Raw genomic sequence first — 12944 nt, forward strand, 5'->3', positions numbered from 1 at the left:
CTTTAATTTAGTATGATGTATTCTAAGTTATCGAAGCGGAGGGAAAGGCTCGCTATAGCATAACTAATGTAGTAATGAGGATATCGAGAAGATAGATATGAGAATGCCCGAACGCCACGCTGCATTAACAACCAAATGAGGAGTATCATGTGCAGAAACACAATATAATGAGAGAGTATCACTTCGAAGCCGGCTTCTTTCTAGGCGAACCGACATTCAAAACCTGTCGCATGCGGCGTAACTTGGCCCACCATTCCCGGTCACTGGCCTTTTTGACCTCGGGATTGACATCGTCCGCCACAAGCTCATCCGTGGATGGTACCTCGGAGACAGCACGACTGTCTCCCGAGATGGTCGAACGATTCAGTCGACGATGGCGCACATTGAGCGCCTGGCCCAGCAGCTCCCAGCCACAACGTAGGCCTTCTGATTTCTCGGTGGCCCGTCCCGTTCCGCTCTGAGCCTTTCCGTTCACCCAAGGACAATAGTCCATGTGCTCATTCAACACTTCCAATGACTCGTAGAGAGCTTCATCGCCGTTGGGCTTTGGTTTGTACATCCACAGGCCCAATCTCCGGAAACACACGCTACAGCCGACCAGACCAGCTGTCCCGTCGGGGACTGAGTCCCAACCGAAGAATGCTAGTATGAAAGCGTTCTTTAAAACAGATGGCTCGGGCTCAGAGTTCTGCGCGTTCTCTTTCCCATCTTCACCCTCAGTATTGCTCTCAATGCTCTCCGTGCGCGTACTTTCTTCGGACCCGTTGAAGCTTGTTGGAAGTATCTTAATTAGCATGTCGAGATCGAAGGACTGAGGCGTTTGGATGACGTCTGCGGCCGGCAATTGATCGGCCATCTTCACGAGGTTCGAGTATCGTTTTTCCAGGCTGGATATAGCTATTTCGGGGTTTGCTAGCGGCAATCGATGGATAGTAGCTGTAACAGTCAGCTCCCGAATGGCAACCACAAGTATCAAAGAACCCACCATCACAGCCCTTGTTCCTCCACGGACAAGTCTCCCCATGCCCCTTGACCAGCCTTTCCGCGTACTCGTCCACAAGTTTGGCTCCTGATCTCCATTAGGCACACGAAGCAGACACGGCAATTGACAAACTTACGAACTTCCTTCCTCTCCTGCACCTTTTCGGCATCAAACCCATCCAACTCATCCAGCTCATCCGGGAGCTTGACCACAACCGACCCACCACAGTTCCCAGCACATGTTACCCGGGCCACATCTGTACATATCCAGCCGCGCTTAGCCCACTCCACCTCACTAATTGCTGACGGTTTGGGTGCCCATCGGTCGACGCGACGAAAGGTTTCCAATCGCTCGAGGAAACGTTCGCGATCCCAAGGAACAAAGCTGGGCCGCGAGGTTGACGATGACGACGAATCTCTGGAGCTAGGGCGTGCGACCTTTAGAAGTGAGTTTCGTGCAAGTGAGAAGCCGGGCGCATCTAGACGGGCTTTTTTGTTCGATGCGTCTGGAATGGTTGCAGGCGCTTCGGCGGTAGCTGATTTTGTGGACTCGGAGGTTGTAGGTTTGGTTAGAGACTCGAGAACCCGATGAAACTTGCGCTTCTTCGTTTCAACGGCGTAGGACATTTTCCAGCACGTGGAAGTAATGGTGTTGTGCAGTTGAAGTGGTCTTTGAGATAAGGGAGTCTGGATCTTGGGGATGGCCTCGGAGCTGGTGGCGCTAGACCCAAAATGGAGCTATCGTGTTCATGCCTGAGGCAACGAGAGGGGTGCTCGACCTGCAGGTAAATCGCCATGAACTACAGTGTACTATTATGTGAATTTGTTTGCTAACATTATATCTGAGCAACAACAGATAGCTTTATTAACATCGTTACAGTTCTATGGATATGTTCCCAAAGGGGCATTGACCCACAGGACAGGGCTGATAGTATCCATTGGATTGGATCTCTATATCTATAAGTAAGGGCCTCCTCAGCAAAGAAGAACTAAGGGGGCCTTGCAGGCAGCAGAGACAACGCAGTTCTGGTAGATGCCTAACTGCAGGGTTGTTCCTATAACTTATTTAGGTCATTGTCTGTCCACACCTCAATCCTTTTTTTAAACTTATACTTGTCATCAAACATTATTGATCAAGACTATTGTGGTTTTTTAACTGGCCAGAATCGTGCAACTCATTAATCTGTGACTACTTGTTCTGATCCTTCAAAATCTTCCGGACTTACTCGCGTATCTATGGTTTCCACCGGCCCTAGATAATCAGATCAGCTAAGTGACAGTAGAAGGTATCACCGACAGAGCGCTAAGAAGCTATACTTACTCTTGGCCATGCTGACAGTTGGTCACATAGTTCAACCTGCAAATGGCTCTGAACAATGAGCTACCCCTTCTTTCAGCCGTTCAGCGTGCGCTGGCGATTCCCGAGGTTTTAAGCCACATTTTCGAGTGCCTCTATCATCACCGCCGGTCCACGTGTAGTTGGGGTGGGCGTTCACTTCTTTCTTGCGCCCTCGTCAGCAAGTTATGGTTCTCGGAGGCAATCCGTTGGCTCTGGCACAACCCCAGACCTCTTTATTACCGGGAAAAATGCTTTGATGATGTTCTGGACGTGCTTGGCAAAATCCCAGAAGCACGCCGGCATATCTATGCAAGATACATTGAGTGCGCTTCTCTACTACTAGACCATAACCGCAAACCCGATGGTCTGGACAGTGTTCCGTTCCCAAGATTACGTTACGTAGATATCTTCATGAGGAAAATGGAGTTTCCTGATCTCGAAGACATTAAATTCCAGGATAATCGCGTTTCGTCCATTCGGTACGCCTCGACTTGTTACTCAGACACCGACGCCGAGGAGCACGCCACGGCTTGTTTTCAGAAGCTCCTTACTCCTCTTCTGGTATGTGATCCCATTACATTGGAGCCGATACCTCTTCTAATCTCATCAGTCACGTTTTAATCATCTGAAAGAGTGGGTTATAGTCTCGGGTAGCAATAGAGACACAAAGGAGTGCTTCAGATTCACCCCAGGCATCGATGGGCAGGGCTGGGAAGGGTTCAATCGTACCTATATAGGACCATTGTCTGACTGGGGGAATGTTATGCAGAAATGTTATCCGCGCAGGTACTGAATACAGTGAAGATCCCGACAAGCTCTGTTGTTTATTTGGGCACCGAAAGATATTGGACTGAAGCGAATGTGTGCTGTGTAGAGACGATCTCTCACCAGCAGACCATAGAAGCTCTTCCCGCAGTTACCCTGCTTCGCTCGTACAGAAAGCAGAGGCATTACGACGACGATGACATTTTCCTTCGCCTCAATCAAGCCCTTTTGTTACTACTGTAGCGTTCGATAGATATCCAAGAGGGCAAGTAACCTTATTCTTATATGGCTCACGTTAGTCCCCAACCGAACAAGATCCTAGATTGTACAGAAGGTGGACTTCATCGTAGCTGAACTGACTTGTGCATTCATCAGCAGGATATACAGAAGGTCTGATAATCAGTTCATGGAAAACGATCAATAAACAACTAAGAGTAAACAATGCCAGATCCAATATGATCTTATGTACTATACATAGAAGTCGAATGCTACCCTACTCAACTTCATAGCATGAGGCTCATATGCGGGACTGCAAACTTACAACTGCGATCTAGAAACAGTGGGCAATTGAATTTGTACAAGTCAGTCCACTGTAGACCAAGGCTCGAATGATGCTTCAACGAGAGACTGTAATGCCTCAACTAGAGTTGAATTTGCCTCCAGACTGCGAAATTCGTATCCCACCACAAGCCACAATCCGTTAGCTTCTTTTCAGCCCTAGTCTCAGCTTAGCTAACCCAGAAACAAACGGCTATAAAAGCGTCGCTTATCCTCCACCAAGATGGACCATATTATACTCTTCTATACACCCCATCGCAGATATTCGTTTAGTTCCTACATCTCTCTTTCAGGGTCTGTCTACTCTAAGCAACACCAGCCCCCTGCAACCCCCACCCCCACCCCCACAATGTCATCCCCAACCATCTACCTCATCACCGGGGCCAGCAGAGGTACACACCACCATTCCTGATCCCACCCTCATGTTCATCTCACCCACAAAACTACCTAGGAATCGGCCTCTCCCTCACCCAAACCCTCCTCCTCCGCCCAAACACCACCGTAATCGCCACCATGCGCAACCCCACCACCAACTCTCTCTATACTAAACCCCCACTAACATCCCCAACTTCCACCCTTATCCTCCTCCCCCTCGACATCCAATCCACCACCTCAATCAGCAACGCCATCGAAACTCTCAAAGCAACCCACAATATCACGCACATCGACACCGTGATTTCCAACGCAGGCTACTACAACGACGCCACCCACCGCGTCGACAACATCCCCCTCTCCACCGTGCAGTTGCACTTCGATGTGAACACACTTGGCGTAATCCGCCTGTTTCAGGGAGTATATGACCTGCTGAAGAAGAGCACGAAGCCGGTGTTTGTCACCGTTAGTAGCTTTCTGGGGAGTATCGGCGGTCTCGAGGAGGAGGTTTTCCCCGGCGCAGCGTATGGGGTTAGCAAGGCTGCTGGGAATTGGGTGACGAGAAAGATGCATGTTGAGAATGAGGGGATGGTTTGTTTTATGGTTCATCCGGGGTGAGATCATTATCTTTGCTTTGAGGTAGTTTGGGGTACTAATGTGTGGTGTGTAGGTTCGTGAAGACTGAGATGGGGAATTCGTGTGCGAAGAGTATCGGGTTAGAGGAGGCTTTTACAGAGCCGAGGGAGTGTGCGGAGGCTTTGGTGAAGTTGGTGAGTGTATTTTCCTTTGTGTGAGTCTGATATATTGGGGCGTGATACTGAGTGGAGTAGATTGAAAGCGCCACGAGAGAAACAGTTGGAGGCCGGTTCATTAGTTGGAGGGGTGACGAGGTTCCTTTCTGATTGGTAGGTATACTAGTATATGAAGCTGCTACAATGCTGCATGCTGCGCTGTTTGGTAGAGTGCCATATTGAATTTCATTATCATACGAAATGTTGAGCTTAGTCTCTATCTGTCGCACAAAAAGCCCTATCATCCTCCACCCAAGTCTCTAGATATACACATACTAGTATACTTCCATTCCCGCATAAGCACCCTCGGATATCCAACATTCCGTATGTACACCACACCCCATATAACCCCATAACCAACCAATCAATCCCATAACATCATATCCTAAACTCCGAATCCTCACCGGAGTTTAAATCCCTTAACCCCGACATATCTCACACACCACGCATAGCAAGAAGCAGGAAAATACTATATAAACCCATAACATTATCCCACAACACCAGACCTCAACCACAGACCCAACTACCAATAAACCGACACTACAATCTCCAATCAATCAATCAACATGCCCCTGATCTTCCTAACCGGCGGCAGCGGCTATCTCGGCCAAGCCATAACGACCCACGCCCTCTCCAAGAACTACACCATCCACTCCCTCTCACGCAGCCCCGAAAGCGACGCCAAAATTACCTCTCTCGGTGCAATCCCCATCCGCGGCGACCTCACCACCCTCTCCGTGCTCCTTGAACAAAGCCAAAAGGCAGATATAGTCATCCACCTAGCGGACCCAATGGCAGGAAACTACTCTCTCCCGTACGAAGAACGCATCCGCATCGACGACGAAGCAGTCACTGCCATCGCCGAGGGATTAGCTGGAAGCGACAAGCCGCTTGTAGTGACCTCCGGATCATTGGTTGTTGCTGCTACGGGGAAGGAGACGGACGAGGAGTCCGCGTTATGGGAGGAAGGGAAGGCGCTGAATGAGCGGATTGTTTCTGAGAGGAAGAATCTGAGGTGGGTGCGGGAGAAAGGGGTGAAGGTTATTGTGATTCGGCTGCCGCCCTTTGTGTATGGACGGGGAGGGAGTGGGGTGGGGTTGTTTATGGGGATGTTTTGGAATGGTGGCGATGGAGGGAAGAAGGAGGTGAAGGTTATTCGGGAGGCGGAGGGGGTGGTTACATCCGCGGTGCATGTTGAGGATGCGGCCGAGTTGTATTTGCTTGCTGCGGAAAGGGCTGGCGCTGGGGACGTGTTCAATGGGTGTTCGGAGTGGGGGGTGACGTTTGGGGAGTTGGGGAGGGCAATGGCGGATGTTTTGGGGGTTGGGGTTGAGGTTGTGGGGTTTGAGGAGGCGAAGAGGGTGTGGGGGGAGTTCTTTGCGAGGTTTTTGAGTACGGAGAATAGGGCTTCTGGGGGGAAGGCGATGAGGGTGCTGGGATGGGTGCCGAAGAAGGTTGGGATCGTGGAGGAGGTGAGGTATGGGTCGTATGTTGGGGTGGCGGAGAGGTTGAGGAGTGGTGCTGCTTGAGGGTGTGCTTACAAGATGGGTTGTGTGTAGACTTGGTGGTTGTGTAGATGGGTTGCTTGCTATCATGTTTGACAACGAGCATATTGTCAGAAGTAGGCGAAATATGGAAGATCTGGTTTGCTTGCTATGGGCATGGTAAGCACTTAGCAGACGTGGCATAGTTCTTGTGCGCAGCTGGCACAGTATTGTATGTCCTCTGATAGATCTAAGCCACCTGGTCTTCACGATAAGGAATAATCTTCACCGGGACAATCAATCCGTAGTCTGCCTCATCCGGTGGGGACGGAACCACCGTTGATGCATGCTGCCCACTAGTCTCCAGTTCATCCCAGTATGTCCGCAGAACATTCCCGAGTGTAGTACTCACAACAACCTCGACAGAATTGCGTCCCCTTCGGATCAACTGTCCAATGTCCCACTTTGCCCATGTGATTTCTCCTGGGGGCAGCACGTGCCCATTCACGGTGACCCGCGCCGTGTGCACAATTGGCCCAAGGTCGATTATTGCGCCAGACACCGTGCCATTGTTAGCCTCTGGAGGCCAGTCGAATGTTGTCGAGTAGTACCCAATTCCAGAAACATTTGTCAGTGATGCTGAAACCTGGTTCCATGGCAATAGATTTGGAAGCGCAAAAGTGTGGTTAGTGCGCGTCGGCCTCGACTCAACGTTGTAGAAGTCCGAAGGCGCCGTCCATGACTCGACTATCAACGTCCAGTTCCCAGGCGTAAATGCAGGCGTTAGCATTGGGGCTAGTGTCACGGTCTTTTCGTTTGAAAGGTAGACGTCGCGAGACTCCTGATCAAAAGATCTAAGAACGGCGAGATGTGTCGTATTACTGGTTGCCCAAAGAACTCCGTCTGTTGTATTTTGCAAGTGGAGGCTTGGCTGGGTGTCCTTGTGGAAGCCGATAATCACGGACTGGTTTCCGGCCAGCGTAAGAGGAATTGTAACATGGGTCTCAGACTTCTGGTAGATAGACAAGGCGATGATATCGCCTGACCAGGCATCGTACAAGAAGGGTGCTCCCGTTGTCTCAAAAGATATACTTCCTGAAGAGATTCCACCTCCATATGGGACCCCGGCTGCATCATTGTAAATATAGACGTAGTCCGTAAGCGTCTTTGTGTCATGCCTCCAGGTGGTGTACCAGGTGCGGTTCGCGCCCACAGATGTACGCGGCAGGATGTTGAGAGATTTGAGTGTTGCCGCCAGGTTCTCGTACGGCACAGTATGGACGTTATGCAAAGAAGTTAGGTTTTTAATCGTACTGACAGCTTGTCTCGCAGCTTTAGGATTGTACCCGCTGAAACTCTCGGGCAGTCCACCGGAAAAAATAATCGGGAGCTTTGAATGAGCATACTCGACAAGTTTAGCAACTCCAGACGCTGTAAGAGTTTCGTTTGCTCGCACCACGAGCGCTCTGAAGGCCTGTTGATCAGGTGCAAAAGTGCCGTTGGAAACATATGCTCCGGGTAGGACAAAGTTGTCGGGACTAAGGTATTCATATATATAGCCTACCATTAAGACCTTAGCTTAACGTCGTCAACACTTCGGTCCAAAAGAGAGCTCCTTACCTGCACTCTGTAAATCAACGGGACTGTAAACAGTTGGAAGGGTCTTGTAGGAGGTGGATTTCGACCAAAAGACAATGTCCGCCTTGGGAATACCTGTCTGTTGCACGAACTGGGTACGAGATATCCAATCGAGGAAATCTCTGTAAAAGGCAAACGACGGCTGACGTGGACCATACATCTCCGAAAATTCATATGAAAAGGTTGTAAAGCCAGGCCATGTCGTGTTTCCATAATTACCCGAGTAAGGGTATCCGTGAAGCACAAATTGATTGACCGAGCCGGCAAAAGAACGCTTCAGTGTCCACAAAAGCTCGGGTATAGGCTCCTGGTATGCTTTCGCCATCTCTGCGCCAGCCTCGTTGGTAATGATGCGCTTCCCAGCAAGGTGCGCGGGGCCTGAAAATTGCCTATAGCTGTCGATGCTGTCCCTGAATCCTAGGGTTTCGCACTCGGGTCCGTTGACATAGGGAACATTGGCAAGCATATCCATTGGCAAGTTGTAAACCACCTGTGCTGAAAACTGAATACCAAGGTCATTGCTCCACTGTGTTAGAGAAGTGAGATACTCGGCGTTCAGTTCCGTAAGCTACGCAAGTCAACATCTAATCGCTTTCTCATATAACAGGAGGCACACGAACTGTTTGCTGATAGTCCACTGTATGGCTCGAGCCTGCATCAGGCTCATCAGTAACATAGGTCATCTGAGGAGTCGACCCGCCGCCGGAGCCGACCAGAATCGGTATAAATCTGTTGATACTGTAGCCTCGATTGGTTTGGAACACCTCTTGGAGGTGCGGGGTCCAGAATGTGGATACGGTGTATTCCTGGCTGTCTTCCCAGAGGTAATTACCCACTTCACGAATCAGTGCGCCTGTTTCACTGTCCAGCAATGACTGTTTCCAGAAGTCTATAACTACCAACGCGCCTTGGGGCGAGAAGTGATCGACCACCCATGATCCGTTCTGTGCGTAACTGGTGATGGGTGACTGGGGGACAGCGGTCGGAAGGTTAGCAGGACTCTCGACCTCTCGATACTCAGAATGCACTAAATAGTAAGCGAAGATGAGCTGCTCGGAACTATCTGCAGTCTTGTTTGCCTGTATCTGAAGATGGCCGTTTGATTTGACGAGATGTGTCACATCTAACAGAGAGCTTTCCGCAAGCACTTTGTATGTTTCGTTGCTCGAACCAGTCGAGCTAACGTGAGCGGTAACAGCTGCAATTAATGGCCCTGCACCCCATCCTGGAATGATGCTATCGAAGCCTTTGTCGCTGGGAAATGTCGAATTGAACCCGGGTAAGTCCCAAAGAAGGCCATCGTCGTTATATGGCGCTGGGACACCGGCGCCTTGGTTTGGTCCCATTGCCAAGTCCACGAGTAAGTCGTATTTCTTTGCTGTCACCAAGATGGTGTCGGCCAGACTCTCTGGCTGATATATTAGCATTATCACCACCGAACATAGCGTTGATAAACTTACTCCAGGCAGGGCTACCAAAACCGAATATAGTCCAGTCTGACTGCAGAGGACATTGCATTTGTGCCCCATAATTCAGCGTGTCTCCATAAAGATAGTAACCGAGTAACTCAAGCCCCCCTACCCCGGATTCACCCATAGCCTTTACATCCTCCGCCACCACGCTCAGGTTTAAGGACGCATCATTTACCCAGTAGCGGAATCGTGGTCTCACGTTGGATGAAGGATCCTGAAAGGTGCCATAATCGATGTCAGGTTCGACTTGATCATTAGTCCCGATAGTCCACACGGCCTGAGCAAGAAAAGCAGTATTTATGAGAAGATATGGCAAATGCATAGTCCTCGGTTTTGGCGATCTAATCCTGTCTCTGGTGTGGATGGCACAGCACCTGAAAACTATACATCATACTACTAGTAGATATACCTTTGATAGACCGTCCGCACAGTGCGACTCTGCCGCATCTGATGAGGGGAACGCTGGCTCGGTGCAATGCTGAGCCGAAATTGAGGAGTCATGCTGAAGATCTTTGGATGATGACTTGCTCGGCAATGCATAGAGCTTAAGAGGGGATCGAACTGCAGTGTGATAGTGGGAGTCGTCTTTGCAGAGAGCTGAGTAGTCGAGGAGCGTGGCAGGTTTCACCATTTTCCACTGCCGTATGAAAGAAATACAGGTCGGTCTGATTGTAGCCGATCACAGGAAGTCGTATTCGTACAGCTGAGGTGAAATAGTATCTAGGGTCGGAGACCCTGCATTCGGCCCCACTAGTGCGGGGCCCCGGGCATTCCGACAGAAAAAGAGGAGGAACATCTGGAGTCTAGGATGGCTTGATGCTGCAGGACCCCGCAGCGATATTATCACGACTTCACAAATAGTTTGCGAGGAGTCCAAAGCAAATGAGGGGGCAAGTCCAGTGTATGTACACTTGTGATGATCTTCAGCACCGGGGAAATTTCGGACCCGCCTGTGACCGAGTCCACATGCCAAGTCAACGGTGATGCTTTTCCTCTTGACAAGAAATGGCCCATTAGTATATAAGGGGCTTCACATGCATGCAACAGTATCTTAAATACTTGGGGAATAGCTTTCGGTTGAGTGGCTGTGCTTTTCAGGCGCTTTTTACCTGGTACCTTGAACCTCGCTGTTTTCAAGGAGCCATGGGTAAAACCTCAAGCAACGTGTGGCATGATGGAAAGTCACAGAGACTATTGTTGGAAGAAATCGGTTAAAGCTTGCCTAGTTGTGGCTTCCAGGGTGTGAAAGTGACTCAAATATGCCTCGATGCACAAGTTCACCCAATAACTGTCTGTGACATGACACAGGACTAAAAGTGATGAAGCAACACCGCGCTGAGAGTCTTAACGGCCCTATATGCAGCGATAGAATGAAATGTGGAATCTGCACACTCGTAGAGGAACCGTAACAACTGGTGATCATTCATCGAGGCTAGGACTTTTCAGGCGGCTTGAAGCAAGCAAGGGGACTTGACCATTCTGTATATCAAGCCAGATTGGCTGAGTGACATTACAACTTCAATGTAAATTAATATGATAGAATTTCACATCACTGTAATAGACAAGGGTGCTGAGTAGTAGGTAAAGATGCTACCAAGTAAGATACCTAGAAAGTATAAAGGGCCAGGTGTACTAGTAGTATGGGCTGATCGATCGGCAACAAATTGACGTGCTCTGATTGGTTGGCGAGGTCTCGGCCTTCGGGCTTCCGAACGCGAGACTCGCCGAATTCCAACCAGAAATTCTGGCCTGGCAAGCCTTGGACAGCTTCATTCTCTCCTCATCCGCCCATCATGGCATCCTTTGGGCCTTCCGTGCCCTTGCTGCGAAGCCTGTCTCCCCGGCTGTCGAGGGAGCTCTTCACCTGCCGCCAATGTTTGGTCCGTACCCAGAACTTCGCGACTAAGTCCGCCTTCCGCAGACGATTCTCCGCCTTGCCCTTCGCCCAGAACACCAACAGCAGAGCCAACTCTGCCCTGCAGTCCAGGGCGAGAAAGCTTTTTGCGTCCAGTCTGAGAAGAAACGTCTCCGGATCAGCAGCACCGGAGGCAATTGCTGCCCAGGAAGGAGCCGCGAAAGCCAAGTCTAGCTTTCCGGATGTGAGCGATAAGAAAGTGGCCTACTGGCTGCTGGCCAGCGCGGCCAGTGTGTTTGGCATTGTCGTTTTTGGCGGCCTTACCAGACTGACTGAGTCAGGGTAGGATCTTCTCCTCCATTGCTAAGTTGCAGACCAATGCTAACGCAGCCATGTTGTAGTCTGAGTATCACCGAATGGCGCCCTGTCACCGGATCCCTCCCCCCAATGAACGCCGAAGACTGGGAGTCGGAATTCTCCAAGTACCGTGCCTCTCCCGAATTTCAACTCCTGAACCCGCATATGACACTCTCCGAATTCAAGTCGATTTACTACATGGAATGGATCCACCGTCTTTGGGGCCGCTTTGTCGGCCTGTCGTTCGTGCTCCCGGCCGTATACTTCGTTGCCACGAAAAAGGTCAGCAAGCCCATGTCTCTGCGCCTCGCTGGTATTGCGGGCTTGATTGGATTCCAAGGTTTTATCGGTTGGTGGATGGTCAAGTCTGGTTTGAAGGATGATCTGTTTGCTCCCGGTAGCCACCCTCGTGTCAGCCAGTACCGTCTGACGGCGCATCTGGGTGCAGCTTTCGTCTGCTATACTGCTATGCTCTGGAATGGACTTGCCATTCTGCGCTCCCACCGTCTGCTCGCGGACCCGGAAGCTGGAATTAAGCTTCTGGACTCGCTTCGTGACCCTAAGCTCAAGATCTTCCGTCGCTCCGTTGCCGCTTTGGCTGCTCTGGTTTTCGTGACTGCCATGTCGGGTGCCCTGGTCGCTGGCCTGGATGCTGGTCTCATCTACAACGAGTTCCCGTTCATGGGTAATGGCCTGGCTCCTCCTAAGTCTGAACTGTTTGATGAACGTTACTCTCGCCACGAGGACCGGTCGGACCTTTGGTGGAGGAACATGCTGGAGAATCCCTCCCTGGTGCAACTGGACCACCGCACCCTGGCCATGACTACCTTTACGAGCATCATGGCTCTGTGGGCCTACACTCGCAGATCTCCCACCATGAAGCGCCTCTTACCCCGCGCTGCAAAGAAGGGTGTTCACGGTGTGGTCGCTTTCGCCTGCATGCAGGTTGGTCTTGGTATCTCGACGCTTCTTTACCTTGTTCCCACGCCTTTGGCCTCTGCCCACCAGGCAGGCAGTCTGTTCCTTCTTACCTGGGTGCTTGTCTTGGGAAGCCGTGTCTGGCACCCGTCTAGGACGGCTAAGCTGCTTCAGATGGCAGCCAAGGCCCGTGGACAGGCTCTTGCTAATGCCGCGGCCCATGCTCCCCGGAGAGTTTGAGGGTCAACCGTGGAATATGACGAACAGGCAGGAGTTCTGGACTACATCTACATGTTTTATACTGCCACGGAGTGGCCCTGTATGTCTACTAAAATCTCTACTTCACGTATTTGTATAATATGATCACATACCACTGGATTTGCCTCTGGCGTATTAGCTCAATCATGCCATAGT

General features: G+C 50.6%; 5 protein-coding genes across 5 annotated transcripts; 3 read left to right on the top strand and 2 right to left on the bottom strand.

Annotated features, from left to right (window-relative positions):
* Nucleotides 1-24: 24 nt before the first annotated feature.
* On the bottom strand, nt 25-1608 carry BO79DRAFT_201191 (uncharacterized protein; the record flags this gene model as incomplete). Its single annotated transcript, XM_025681548.1, has 3 exons — nt 25-936; nt 986-1069; nt 1119-1608. The coding sequence occupies 3 exons, from the start codon at nt 1606-1608 to the stop codon at nt 179-181; spliced, it is 1332 nt and encodes a 443-aa protein (XP_025536246.1). The 3' UTR covers nt 25-178.
* Nucleotides 1609-3901: 2293 nt separating this feature from the next.
* On the top strand, nt 3902-4982 carry BO79DRAFT_201193 (SDR family oxidoreductase). The gene is made up of 4 exons (XM_025681549.1): nt 3902-4035; nt 4095-4629; nt 4686-4785; nt 4846-4982. The coding sequence occupies exons 1-4, from the start codon at nt 3993-3995 to the stop codon at nt 4915-4917; spliced, it is 750 nt and encodes a 249-aa protein (XP_025536247.1). The 5' UTR covers nt 3902-3992; the 3' UTR covers nt 4918-4982.
* Nucleotides 4983-5372: 390 nt separating this feature from the next.
* Nucleotides 5373-6335, top strand: nscE (NAD-dependent epimerase nscE; the record flags this gene model as incomplete). The annotated part of the gene is made up of 2 exons (XM_025681550.1): nt 5373-5720; nt 5772-6335. 2 exons carry the CDS (start codon nt 5373-5375, stop codon nt 6333-6335), a joined length of 912 nt encoding a protein of 303 aa, XP_025536248.1.
* A 191-nt stretch (nt 6336-6526) lies between these two features.
* Nucleotides 6527-9722, bottom strand: BO79DRAFT_179472 (uncharacterized protein; the record flags this gene model as incomplete). Its single annotated transcript, XM_025680037.1, has 4 exons — nt 6527-7850; nt 7911-8496; nt 8549-9336; nt 9389-9722. 4 exons carry the CDS (start codon nt 9720-9722, stop codon nt 6541-6543), a joined length of 3018 nt encoding a protein of 1005 aa, XP_025536249.1. The 3' UTR covers nt 6527-6540.
* Nucleotides 9723-11179: 1457 nt separating this feature from the next.
* Nucleotides 11180-12895, top strand: cox15 (cytochrome c oxidase assembly protein cox15). Its single transcript, XM_025688830.1, has 2 exons — nt 11180-11597; nt 11657-12895. The coding sequence occupies exons 1-2, from the start codon at nt 11194-11196 to the stop codon at nt 12768-12770; spliced, it is 1518 nt and encodes a 505-aa protein (XP_025536250.1). The 5' UTR covers nt 11180-11193; the 3' UTR covers nt 12771-12895.
* Nucleotides 12896-12944: the final 49 nt, after the last annotated feature.

This window comes from Aspergillus costaricaensis (genome assembly GCF_003184835.1).
Source record: "Aspergillus costaricaensis CBS 115574 unplaced genomic scaffold BO79scaffold_32, whole genome shotgun sequence".
NCBI classification, from domain to species: Eukaryota; Fungi; Ascomycota; class Eurotiomycetes; order Eurotiales; family Aspergillaceae; genus Aspergillus; species Aspergillus costaricensis.

Excerpts from the sequence above, each read along its gene's own strand:
- BO79DRAFT_201193 (XM_025681549.1), top strand. The coding sequence starts at position 3,993 with ATGTCATCCCCAACCATCTACCTCATCACCGGGGCCAGCAGAG. Across the intron at positions 4,630-4,685 it reads TGTTTTATGGTTCATCCGGG|GTTCGTGAAGACTGAGATGG; the intron begins GTGAGATCATTA and ends TGTGGTGTGTAG. Across the intron at positions 4,786-4,845 it reads CGGAGGCTTTGGTGAAGTTG|ATTGAAAGCGCCACGAGAGA; the intron begins GTGAGTGTATTT and ends TGAGTGGAGTAG.
- cox15 (XM_025688830.1), top strand. The coding sequence starts at position 11,194 with ATGGCATCCTTTGGGCCTTCCGTGCCCTTGCTGCGAAGCCTGTCTCCC. Across the intron at positions 11,598-11,656 it reads ACCAGACTGACTGAGTCAGG|TCTGAGTATCACCGAATGGC; the intron begins GTAGGATCTTCT and ends GCCATGTTGTAG.